Below are 12,833 nucleotides of genomic sequence, written 5' to 3'. Positions count from 1 at the left end.
AGCGCAGCAACAACACCCGACAGCAACAACACCCGACAGCAACAGCGCCTCTCATTCATCCATCCCAGGCATCTATCCAAGCCACCCAGCCCATCCCAGCCTCGAGGCTTTGCTTCTTGTGTTTCCTTGTTCTTCCTCCTCCCACCCTCTGCGTGAAGCCAACGTCGCTCAGACATACACAGCACGCAGGAGTGAACCAACATGCGTATCCCTCAATCAACGCAGCTGCGGCTGCTGATGCTCACGATGCTTGCTGTTCAAGGTGAGCCTGGCTTGCCGTGCACTCCAAGCGAACTGCACGAGGCTTGGTTGGGTGCAGCTGTAGTGGTTGCTTGGTGTTGGTGTTCCTGGCCTTGCACGCGCGTTTGACTGACTGACTGGCTGACTGGCCGACTGACTGACTGACGAAGCGACCGTCACACTCGCTCACACTTGCTCTCACACCCACCCCCCCACACACACATGCACGTGCAGGTGCCGTGGTGTCTGCGCAGTCGTGCACGTCACACAACCAGTGCGGGGCCGGCTCCTTCTGCCGAGGGATCGACAGCCCAGACTCTTGCCCACTGTCCAGCGAATGCGAGCCCTTGCCCGCAGAGGGCGACCAGTGCCACGTGTACAGCTTGGCCTGCCGCTCAGACACGTGAGTCACTGACAGAGAGAACTGCATGAAGAGGGCCATGCAATGCGTCGGGGAAGACTTGGCTTGTGCTTGACACCACGCTTTCGTGTGTGTGTGTGTGTGTGTGTGTGTGTGTGTGTGTGTGTGTGTGTGTGTGTGTGTGTGTGTGTGTGTGTGTGTGTGTGTGTGTGTGTGTGTGTGTGTGTGTGTGTGTGTGTGTGTGTGTGCGTGTGTTCACGTACGCACAGCGCTCACCTCGACCTCATCCTCCGCCCTGTGATTTCGCCTTCCTTCCTCCTGCCCTCCACCTCGACCACCATCTCCCACTTCAGGTGCGCGTCTGCGGCCCTGACGTGTGTGCCCGGCATCTCCCGCTGCCTGGAGGTTGGCGCCATCTGCAACACCGACGGCGACTGCGGCGCTGGCAACTACTGCAGCAAGTGCTTCAGCACTGCATCAGGACAAGGTGCACGCACACTGCTCTCGCGTGCATCTGCGTGTGTGTGTGCATCTCTGTGTATGTGTGTGTGCGTGTGTGTGTGTGTGCGTGTGTACGTGTGCGTGTGCGCGCTGTGTATGCATGTGTGTGACAAGTCGTGTTGGTCGTGTGTGCGCGCGCTGTGTGACAAGTCGTGTTGGTCGTGTGTGCTGCCTGCCTCACCCTCGGCTGCATCGTGCATCGACAATCTTCCAAGCATTCTCCTCACCAATACCACCACCACCACCCACCCACTTGTCTTCACCCCAGGCTTCTGCCTGCGTCTGCCGGTTGCTGGCGAGATCTGTAACCGCAACTGCGCTGCGGACACGTGTGCACCCGGATTCGTGTGTGGCGGTGACTATCTGTGCCACGAAGAGGGCACAGAGTTCACCACCACCGCCTTCACCACCACAACCACCACCACGCCACAGGCATCCTCCGTCCCAAGCGTAAGTGCACACAACACAGTGTTTTGCGAGTGTGTGCGTTGTGTAGTGTGCGTTGTGTCGTGTGCGTGTGTCGTGTGTAGTGTGTGTGTGTGTTGCGTTGTGTGTTGTGTATGTACACGTGGGTGTCGGGATATCAAACTAATCCACATCTCACGCCATGAAACGCCCGGCTGTTTGTTTGCATTTGTGAACCACATGACAGTACTACTGCGCCAACCGCCCCTGCAGCTACGACGCAAGCATGCAGTGTCAGTGCGACGACGCGTGTGTTGACTACGGCGACTGCTGTCCAGGTGCACACACATCCCATTCTCATGCGTGAGCTGTTGTGCCGCGCCACCCCCCTTCATGTGTCATCACGTCAGCCACGCTATGCGTTCTGACGTTGCTTGCTGGCTGCTCTCTTGCTGAACTCATCATCTTCCCTTCTTACCCCTCTGCCTTCCACCATCTCCTCGTCTCCTCGTCTGTTTCCCTCCTCCTTGTCTCCCTCCTCACAAGATCGCGAGAAGGAGTGCACGGATGCGGGCACGACCGCCAACCCGGTCACAACTGCCGCCGACACCACAACAGACCCAGACGGCGTGCCTGCTTACTACTGCGCCAACCGCCCGTGTACTTACGATGCAAGCTTCCCCTGCCAGTGCGACGATGCGTGCCCTGGCTATGGCGACTGCTGCCCCGACCACGACGCCAAGTGCGGAGACGTGCCCGTGAGCACCACCATGCCAACCACCACAACCACCACCACCACCACTGATGCGGGCCCAGACACAACAACAACAACTACTGACAACGGCAGCGACACAACAACCACCACCACCACGACGACGACGACTGAGGGTGACACGACAACAACCGCAGACACAGGTGAATCAACGACAACAGGCGCTGTGCCGGACTACTACTGCGCCAACCGCCCGTGCAGCTACGACGCGAGCATGCAGTGCCAATGCGACGACGCGTGTGTCGACTACGGCGACTGCTGCCCTGATCGTGAGGACGCGTGTGGTGGCGGTGGCGGCGTGACCACAACCACGCCAGATGCACCCACCACCACGACAGACGCTGGGGTCGACACGACGACGACGACGACAACAACAACAACCACTGCTGCACCCGACACCACGTCCACCACAGATGGAGGCGTGCCTGCCTACTACTGCGCCAACCGCCCCTGTGGGTACGATGCGAGCATGCAGTGCCAGTGTGATGACGCTTGCACGGGCTATGGTGACTGCTGCCCAGACTACACAGAGGTGTGTGCTGGTGGCGGCTCCACAGCCCCACCGTTCACCACGCCGGACGGCACTCTTCCGCCCGGCACCGCGTGTGGATACAGCCAGGTCCCATATGGGGTGACTTGCGTGCAGTACGTGTGGGAGTCTTCGCCAACAGCTGCGCTGCCCACGCCGCCGCTGAGCCTGGCTGAGATCTCGTCTGTGGTGATTGGCCACTACATGATTGTGTTTGGCGATGGCGACCTGGGGACGCTTGACAACCGCAAGACGCTCGCATTCAACTTCCAGACCAGCACCTGGGACGCTGCCACCGCCCGCGCGGAGCGCCCGTACTGGGGCGACCACACCGCCATCGAAGTGTGTTTGTGGACACTTTTGTGTGTGTGTGTGTGCGTGTGCGTGTGTGTGTGTGTGTGTGTTTTTGTGTGCATGTGTGTGTGTGTGTGCGTGCGTGTGTGTGTATGTGTGTGTCGGCTGTTTCATGACTCTCACGCGATTGCTGTTGCTGCCTCTTGACTTGACCGCCCTTAACACAGGTGTACAATGGCGAGCTGTATGCGTTTGCTGGTCTCTGCTGCCAGACATTCTGCACCGGCTGTGGTGCAACGAGCAAGGTGAGCAGCAGCAGCAGTAGTAGTAGCAGCAGCAGCGCGGGCGAGTCCCCTGCACATGACGGCATTGATCAAGAACTAAGCTTTGCAATCTTCTCAACAATTCACCCCACCTTTCACACACACACACACACACACACACACACAACACACACTATTCACACACACACACACACACACACACACAACACAGGTGCAAATCTATGACCCTGTGGACGATGCGTGGCGCCTGGGCACGCCCATCCCCTGGAACGTGGACGGCGCCATGTCGTCATCCATCATTGACGGGAAGATTTACGTGTGCGGCGGACTGTGGCAGGACTGGCCCTCGCCAAAGTACGACACAGAACCAGCGAAGAGGGATGAAGGGGTGAGGGGGGGGGTAGTAGATGAGGATGATGGGGACTGTGCGCGTACATACAATTGTGAGAATGTGGCATGTCAGCATGTGTTGTTTCGCTTTTTTTTTTTTTGTGTGTGTGTGTTGTTTGCGTGCATGCGGTCGTGTGCCTGTCATGTTCCTTCGTGTTCTCACCGTGATGCCTGTCCACACCACCACACGACTGCTCGCCACCACCACACCAACTGCTGCAGCTGCGGCATCTACAACCCGGCCACGGATTCGTGGGCGCCAATGCCAGACATGCCCAAACCCATGCACCACACCGGCGCAGGCACTGGTGCGTTCAGAGAGGGATAATGAGAAAGGAAGGGGAGTGCGTGTATGTGTGTGTGTGTGTGGTGTCAAACATGTGTGTACACGTGTTCATTTGTTGCACATTCTGGCCCCATTACTGTCTACGACTACTCTTCTAACACACCACCACCACCACCAACACCACCACCAATACCACCACCATCACCACCAACAGATGGCAGCAAGTTTTACATCTTTGGGGGCCGTCTTGGCGGCAACGGGCTCAGCCAGGGCCAGGACGACGTGCAGATCTACGATCCAGCCACCAATACGTGGACATGGGACAAAACATCCGCCATCAAGAGCCTCCCCACTGGTCGTACCGGCATGGGCAAGGCGGCGTTTTTGCACGGCGAGTTTTACCTGATGGGTGGCGAGTACTTTCCCGACCAGGACCCAAAGGTTCTTCCCACGGGCGTGTACAACCTGGTGGAGATCTACAACCCAACCACAAACACGTGGCGCCAGGGTCCTCCCATGCCCACGGGTTTGCACGGTCTCCACCCCGTCATCTACGACAACCAGATTTACATTGCCGGTGGCGGCGATCATATTGGCCGTGGCACTTCAAAGGCATTCCAGGTGTGTATATGTGTGTTTGTGTGTGTTTGTTTGTTTGTTGTGTGTGTTTTTTTGTTTGTTTGTTTGTTTGTTTGTTTGTTTGTTTGTTTGTTTGTTTGTTTGTTTGTTTGTTTGTTTGTTTGTTTGTTGTGCAAGTGTTGTTGGCCGTACGTTGCTGGTTCGCTCGTCTCCTCGTGCGCATCTGCACTTTTCGTTTCGTTTCCACTGCTCACCCATCACCAACTTCCTGTTGTTCCCTCGCGTGCGTGCTGATCCTCACAGCGCTACAAGCCCTTCTGAGCACAAGCTCCCAAACAGTCTTCCCTTCCCCCTCCCCCCCCCCCCCTTTTTTCATCATCCATTGCTCCCATTCCTCTTCCCCCTTCCATCGTGTATATTGGACCTCCATCAAGCTCGCGTGTGGGCTCTGCTCGCCACCACCACCACTACTGCTTTGTTGCTGTGATGCTTTGTTACTATTCGCTCCTGTCTGGGTTGTGCTGCTCGTTCGCCTGATGGGATTGCATCTTCCCATCGTGCGTTGCTATTTCTTGTTTTGCCGTGTCTTGCGATTCTCTTGTATCTTGTGCTGTAGTGTTGCGATCCGTCACACCATTGCGCGTCATGTACCGCTCGTGTGTGTGTGTGTGTGTGTGTGTGTGTGTGTGTGTGTGTGTGTGTGTGTGTGTGTGTGTGTGTGTGGTCAATTGAGTCTGTGCTGTCGCTGGCTCAATCCATCCACGTGGCCACAACACGTGCACTATCACCATGGCAACACCAACCACAGGCTGCACTGCCATTCCTGCGGCGAACGCGCGTGTGAACTTTGTTTCGCCGTTATGTCTGGCGTTTGCCGCCTGTGTGATTGGGAACGTGGTTGTCTACTCCAACCTGCTTTGCTTCTTCTGCTTGTGTGTGTGTGTGTGTGTGTGTGTGTGTGTGACTGATAAAGTAACGGAACTGAACCACTCTTTTGCACACATGCCATAATGAGGGGAGAGTACGGAAAGGGAATGTGTGTGCTATGGCAGGTTATTGGACAAACAAGACAAAGGTATGCACTATCAACCCTCATCATCAACAGCAGCAGCAATGACAACAGCATGAAGATCCCTATCCGCGTTTCGCTCGCTTCGACGATGGCGGCCGGCCCCTTTATTCAAATACGCACACACCATGAACGCATGTGAGCACGACATGAGCCCGCGCACACACACACACACACACACACACACACACACATCGTGTTGCGGTCATCTCACCTTGTTTTGCGCTTTGACTCTTGTGCACCTGCGACGAGAAAGCAAACAACAACAACAACACGCACACACGCACACACACACACACACATTTGGATGCAGAAGCGTGAGCAGGATGAAGAACACACAGCAAGTGTAACGCAGTCATCCCAACGCACGTCCATGCGACCGACACCACCACCTTCAACACCACCCGCGCTCTTCACCTGTTTGTCCTTTCTTCTTCCGGCCGCGCTGTGATGCAGGCTGTAACGCACGCAGGCGAAACATGGGCATGTCATTGTGAGCATGTGTGTGTATGTGTGTGTGTGAGTATGTGTGAGTATGTGCGTGAACAGGCTGAAAATTGATGCAAGACAGAGCACACGCGGACACAGCCGCACTTGCAGCGTGACTCACCTTTTGCGCGGACGTATCCTCCTCGTCCTCCATCTCCAAGTCATCCGGCTCTTCATCAGCTGCAGGCACATACACACACACACACATACATACGTGCATGTGTGCAGCGTAGGGTGGATGCAGTTGAGCGATGGCGGCACGGGAGCAAGCGATGTGTTCCATTACACGACAAAGAGCACACACACACACACACATGCTCAGTCTCACTTACGGTCAAAGTCTGAAGGCACATCGTCGTCGTCTTCCTCTCCCTCTCCTCCTCCTTCCTCCTCCTCCTCTTCATCATCGCGCTGCTCCTTCTCTTCCTCAATGCCGTGCAACACCCTGACGCACAGCGTGATTGTGCAAGTGGAGTTGAGCCGAACAAGAAGCACGCAATTGGCACGAATGCAAACATCTATATGCGCACTCACGTATACACACACAGATACATACACACACTCACTCACTATCACACACACAATCGCAAACACATACACACACCCCATCGCAAACACACACTCACTCACACACACACACACACCCCATCGCAAACACACACACACTCACACACACACACACACACACACAACACATGTGTACGCACTTGAGCTCGTGTTCGCGCTCCTGCTGCTGCTCCTTCACATCGTCGTTGTCTTCGTCAACGGGCTCACCGTCCTCGTCCTCATCCTCTTCCTCCTTTTCGCCAAAGTAGCGCTGCATCTCCAGCCGCTGCTCCCCGCTCTCAAGCGTGCTGTCTTGCACCATCCCCACCCGGTCTGATCCCCCGTGATGGTGGTGATGGTGGCATGTGAGCGTTTCTGGACACAAGCCGCTTGGCTTCAGGCGAGGGCACAAATAGAAGACAGACAGACACACGTGCACACGCACACAGACACACAGACACACACATGCACACACACACACACACACACACACACACACACACACACACACACACACACACACACACACACACAAGAAAGTACGAAAACAGACACCCCCCCAACCACACACACACACACACACCTGACTGGTCTGGGATGGCGTAGACCTGGTCCTCTGCTGGCGGCTCAAACCCGTCCTCGACGTTGTCAATGTCGTCCTCGCCGTCCTGCTCAATGGACTTGACCAGGCTCACGTCGTTGGTGCGGCGCTGCCTGCGGCCAAGACGCGCGAGATCACGCGACTCCTCGTCGTCATATGCGGGCTCGTCCTCATCGGGGTTATCGACGAGCTTCATGCGCTCGCGCAGCTGCCGCCGCTCAAAGATCTCCTGCTGGCGCTTGTCCTCCAGCTTCCGCTCCAGTTTGGTGACGGTCATGCTCTTCTTCGTCATGAGCTCCTCGGCCTCCTCCTCCGTGAACGTTGTCATCTTCGGCTTGGCGCGCACCTCGTAGTAGTTGTCGGCCGGCACCGCCTGGAACACGCCCTCCTCCGCCCCGGGCATGACGAAGAAGTAGCGGTACCCAGACGACTTGCTGGAGCGCCGTGTGCTGACGTACTCCTTTGACTCGCCGTCCTCAAAGCACAGCTGCGCAGCCTCCCTGAGCTCTGGGTGGTTCTGGAGCCGACGCTCGTATCGGCGGCGGCGGGCCTGCTCCCTCTGCCGCGAGCCAAACTCACTGCCCTCGCCCTCGTGCACGTCGCGCTCCTCAAACAGCTCCTCGGGCAGCTGCTTCCAGAACTGCAGCGGCCGCGGCAGCCGGTGCAGGTTGGCGCTGGCGGTGGTGCCGACGAAGGAAAGGATGTGGCACTGGGCTGCGCCCATGGATCCCTTGACCAGCGTCATGGCGTCGTAGGGGTGGCTCGGGTCATCTGGCGGCAGCTCAAACTTGGGCCGCTCCGCCGACACCTCTGCTGTCTTGGCTGCGGCCGCAAGTCCACCGCGGCGGATGGCCAGCGTCTCCGATGCCGGCGCACGGTTGCGATCAAGCGCAGATGGGCCACGCAGGTTTGCCTTCATCAGCAGCCTCGACGTACCACCGTTGCCGCCATTACCGCCTGCTTTCCCACCGGGGCCCGAGCTGCCGCTCCCTTGCCGTCTCCTGTTCCGCCGGAACATGCCCACTGCACGTGTGTTGCTTGTGTGTGTGTGCGTGTGATGGGAAGATAGCGGTGGTGTCTGTTGGTTGGCGTTGCTGACAATGCACGCACTTTCTTCTTCTTCGTCTTCGTCTTCTTCCTTCTTGCTTGCTTGCTTTGTGCTTGCGTTTTTCGTTCGTGCCTCTCCACCGCCAACAAAACAACACAACACGGCTCAACTGACCGACTGACCAACAAGCAACCACAGCAGTCCAGACCACAGCAGTCCACAGCAGTCGAGACCACCTGCTCCCTTCCGCCATGTACAGGCGGGAGAGGTCGGGAAGCATCGGCTCCAACGCGTCTGTGTTCAGCACGGCGACGTTTGCCATGCCACCCCCGTACCAACCCAACAACTACAGCTACAGCAGCACCACCAGCCCCGCAGTGGCCCCGCAGCAACAGCAGCAGCAGCAGCAGCAGCAGCAGCAGCCGAACGGGCAGATGAGCGCAGAGCAGCAGCACGCGATGAGCCAGCAGCGGCGCATGCGCCGTCGCCACCACTCCCACTACAGCAGGCTCATTGCTGCGTCAGAGAACACATATGGCACCACGGGCGTCGATCCAAGCAGCTTTGAATCCGCCGTCACCTTTGCCTCCCCAGTTGCCATGGGCACGCCAGTGCAGAGCCGCATTGGCCAGCAGCACCTGCAGTACAACCAAGCACAGGCAGCCCAAACAGCACAGCAGCCACCACCCGCCCTCTCGTTTCACGAACCAACCGCACCCTCGCAGGGTGAGCAACAGCTGCAGCCACAGCAGCCGCAGCAGCCAGCCAACCCTGTGGTGGTGGCCGAAGGCACTGTAGCATCGTCATCGGCATCCCAGCAAGCCGCACAACAACACCCAACATCACAGCCACCGCCAGTGACAGCCGCACCAGCACCGGCTGTCGGTGTGAAGCAAGGGCCGCCAGGTGCTGTGGCCTCGCAGGAACCCAGCACCGTGCAGCAGCCAGCTGTGCTCGACCAGCAGCAACCCGCACCACCACCGACCACCACCACCACGATGGCGTCTGCGGAAGTGGAAACAGCAAGTACCGGTGCTCCCGCGCAAGACGACACCCTCTCTGTCACGCAGGAGACAGCTCGCCAGGTACTGTGTTGCCTCGTGGTTGCGCGCGCGCGCGTGTGTGTGTGTGTGTGTGTGTGTGTGTGTGTGTGTGTGTGTGTGTGTGTGTGTGTGTGTGTGTGTGTGTGTGTGTGTGTGTGTGTGTGTGTGTGTGTGTGTGTGTGTGTGTGTGTGTGTGTGTGTGTGTGTGTGCGTGCGTACTTGCAGGATCTCATTTTGCTCTGTAGCATCTCTGCTTTTGCCAGCCATCCCCTCACCAAATACACACACACGCACGCATATACACACATACACACACACGCATACGAGTGTGCAGGTGAACGAGTACTGGCAACACCACTTCCGCAAGATGAAGACGCACTACAAGAGCATCATTGCGCGCCTGCGGTCCAAGCATCCCCAGCAGCACACCCTGCCGGCCCCGGAGGACTCGAAGCTTCACGAGCAAATCTCCCACCTCGAAGCAACAACAAAGGTGCGCATGTGTGTGTGTGTATGCGTGCGCATGTGTGTGCGCGCGCGTGTGTGTGTGTGTGCGTGTTGTACAATCCTCCCTTCCTTGAATGGTGTTCTGCATACCCTGTGTTCTGAATATTGCGTCGAATGCACGCCCGCATTCACACCACCACCACCTGCACCTCCACCACCACCACCACCATCATCATCATCATCATCACCACCACGTTACACCACGCCAGTGTCTGCGTGACGAGACGACGTCACTTCGACGGCGGTTGGAGATTGCGCAGGAGAGCGCAGCGGAAGCAGCAGCAGCACGCGAGGAGGCAGAGACAAAGAGCAGGACGCTGCTGCAGGACCTGGAGTCCGTATCCGCTGCACTGCGCGATGCACAGGAGCAACAGCAACAGCAGCAAACACAGCAACAACAGCAACAACAGCAACAACAGCAGCAGCAACAGCCTGCAAGCAGCAAGCAAGGTGCAGGCAACGAAAGAGGGGAAGATGTTGCGAAAGTGAGACGGGCATTGGAAGAGGCGCAGCAGCAGATCGCCGCGCTCCAAGCGGAGCTGACCCAAGCAAGGGAAACCCACTCCTCCCAGGAAGGACAGCTGCAAGCACACGTGCAGCAGCTGCAGGCGCAACTGCAGGCCAAGACGGAGGAGGCAGAGGACCTGGCACGCGAGAGCAAGCAGCGGTTCCAGCACATGGAGGGCCTTCGTCAGCAGCTGGCGATGACGCGACAGGAGGCCGAGGACGCACGTGGCGCCGCCGCCGCCGCCAAGAAGGAGCTGGAGGACATGACGCAACGCGCTGCGCAGGACCAGCAGTCCGCCACGTCGAAGCTGCAGGAAGACCTCACCGCCGCGCAGCAGTGCGTGCAGGCATGGCAGACGTATGCTGCCGAGCTGGAGCAGAAGCACAAGGTGGACACAGATGCACTCCAGCAGCAGCTACAGACAACGCAGCAGCAGCTGGAGCAAGCACAGGCGCAGGCTGCCGCTGGTGCTGGTGCGAGCGAGCGCGTGTTTGCGCTTGAGAATGAGGTGGAGGAGTCCAAGGCCGAGGTGGAGCGACTACAGAAGCAGCTGAAGCGGTCGGACAAGCTGCACTCTGCGAAACTCAAGTCGTACGAGGCCGCCATCGCCACGCTGGAGGAGGAAATCAACACCATGCGCGCAGGGGCAACCAGCCCAAAGACCGACCAACAGCAGCAGCAGCAGCAGCAGCAGCAGCAGCAGCAGCAGCAGCAGCAGCAACAACAATCGCAATCACCACCACCACCACAGCAACAGCAGCAAAAGCAGCAGGAGGTGGAAAGTGCAGTGGACGAGGGGCAGCTGACACGTGTGCACCAGCGCCTGAGCGGGCTGCTGGAGGAGCTGATGATGGCACACAATGCACTCGTGGCCGCACACGCAACCACTACAGCAGCACACATCGCACCCATGTCATCTGCATCCAATCCAACGACGGCAACAGACAACGGTGCTACCAGCGGCAATGCCGGCGATGGTGGCGATGGTGGCAGCGTGCCGTGTGTTGTGGATGCGCTGCTGCAGGTGGCGGACGGGCTCGAGGACCGCGTTAAAAGCATGCAGGTGTGGGTGGAGGCGGCAGAGGCGGCAGCCACCCGTGACCGCGGCGATGGTAATGGCGATCGTGGGGATGAGGATGACATTGGCGTGAGGAACGAAAGCAGCAGTGGCGCAACCGCAACGAACACCGCCCAGCAGCACCAAGAACTGCAGCAACAACAACAGCAGCAGAGTGGCGGTGGTGATGTTGTGCGTGTGCGTGAGCTTGAGGCCGAGCTCTCAGCAGTGCGAGCGGAGAACACACGCACGCGCGCATCGCTGGAGCAGGCGGAGGAGGGCCTTGACCACGCACAGCGGCAGCTGACGGTGCGCTGGGGCGAAGCAACACAGATGCAAAGCGAGATTGACGCGTTACAGGCGCAAGCGGATGCACTGAAAGGTGAGCTTGCGAACAAGGAGGCGGCCCACCGCCATGCTGTGGCCACGCTCTCTGAGCAGCATGAGGGCATTGAGGGCGAGCTGCAGAACCAGGTGCAGGAGCGAAGCGGGGAGCTCGAGGCAACGAAGGCGGCGTTGGAGGAGGCAAGGCAGGCACTGGATGGCGCGCGCGGAGACAATGAGCGCATGCTGGCTGAGATTGGGGGGCTGAAGACTGCAGTGGAGACGGCGCACACCCGCACGGCAGAGCTGCAACGCGAGAAGGAAGCAGCGGAGGCAGAGAAGGAGCGAGTGGAGGAGGAGGTGCGGCAGCTCAGGGGGGCAGCAGAGACGAGCACGCGGGAGGGTGTGGAGATGCAAGCAAGGGTGACGCAACTTGAAGAGGAGGTGAAGCGACTGCAAGGGGAGCTGGCTGCTGTGGAAGAGAGCAAGCGCACGGCCGTGGCAGAAGCAGAGGCAAAAGCTGCCCAAGACACGAGTGCTGCTGCTACTGCTGCTGCTTCTAACGCCACGCGCGTGGGTGAGTTGGAGGCAGCGCTGAAGGTGGCCGAAGAGGAGAAGGCAAGGCTTGATGAACGCGTGCAGGCGCTTACGAAGCAAGTGGACGACCTGACGGCAACGGTTTCAGCAAAGGAGCAGGAGGTGCAGGATCTGACGCAGGCGCACGAGGAAAGCATGACGCAATCGCTTTCGCAGAAGGAGGCGGAGTTGCGTCAGTCGTTTCAGGCGCACTACGAGCAGCAGGTGGCGACGATTCTGGAAGGTGTGCGGGCAGAGCACGCGCGGGCGCTGGAGACAGCGGCAGCGGAGAAGGCAGAGGTGGGGACACGACTGAACGACGTGCAAGGACAGCTGGAGTCGACGAAGGAAGAGGTGGCGCGGGCGAAGCAGAAGGAGGAGGCAGCGGTGAAGGAGCTTGCTGCGCTGCAAGCACAGGCCGAGG

General features: G+C 58.6%; 3 protein-coding genes across 3 annotated transcripts in view; 2 read left to right on the top strand and 1 right to left on the bottom strand.

Annotated features, from left to right (window-relative positions):
- Nucleotides 1-201: 201 nt before the first annotated feature.
- On the top strand, nt 202-4,962 carry PTSG_06880 (uncharacterized protein; the record flags this gene model as incomplete). The annotated part of the gene is made up of 11 exons (XM_004992222.1): nt 202-262; nt 475-643; nt 955-1,088; nt 1,371-1,552; nt 1,755-1,845; nt 2,054-3,150; nt 3,330-3,407; nt 3,598-3,740; nt 3,999-4,084; nt 4,277-4,683; nt 4,945-4,962. 11 exons carry the CDS (start codon nt 202-204, stop codon nt 4,960-4,962), a joined length of 2,466 nt encoding a protein of 821 aa, XP_004992279.1.
- Nucleotides 4,963-5,197: 235 nt separating this feature from the next.
- PTSG_06879 (uncharacterized protein) lies at nt 5,198-8,492 on the bottom strand. The gene is made up of 8 exons (XM_004992221.1): nt 7,329-8,492; nt 6,907-7,078; nt 6,532-6,644; nt 6,321-6,379; nt 6,128-6,167; nt 5,925-5,952; nt 5,445-5,815; nt 5,198-5,294 (listed from the first exon to the last, which is right to left on the bottom strand). Exons 1-7 carry the CDS (start codon nt 8,362-8,364, stop codon nt 5,776-5,778), a joined length of 1,488 nt encoding a protein of 495 aa, XP_004992278.1. The 5' UTR covers nt 8,365-8,492; the 3' UTR covers nt 5,198-5,294; nt 5,445-5,775.
- PTSG_12500 (uncharacterized protein) overlaps nt 8,467-12,833 on the top strand; it is a 7,658-nt gene continuing 3,291 nt past the window's right edge. The window contains exons 1-3 of the mRNA XM_004992220.1: nt 8,467-9,479; nt 9,772-9,930; nt 10,154-12,833. The exon at nt 10,154-12,833 is cut by the window's right edge and continues 545 nt beyond it. Coding sequence (XP_004992277.1) covers nt 8,646-9,479; nt 9,772-9,930; nt 10,154-12,833 — 3,673 coding nt within the window. The 5' untranslated portion in view covers nt 8,467-8,645. The remainder of the gene's footprint in view (nt 9,480-9,771; nt 9,931-10,153) is intronic.

The sequence above is a fragment of the Salpingoeca rosetta genome (genome assembly GCF_000188695.1).
Source record: "Salpingoeca rosetta unplaced genomic scaffold supercont1.17, whole genome shotgun sequence".
Classification (NCBI taxonomy): domain Eukaryota; class Choanoflagellata; order Craspedida; family Salpingoecidae; genus Salpingoeca; species Salpingoeca rosetta.
Note: the sequence above shows the minus strand (reverse complement) of the source record. Positions and strands in the feature narration are given on the sequence as shown.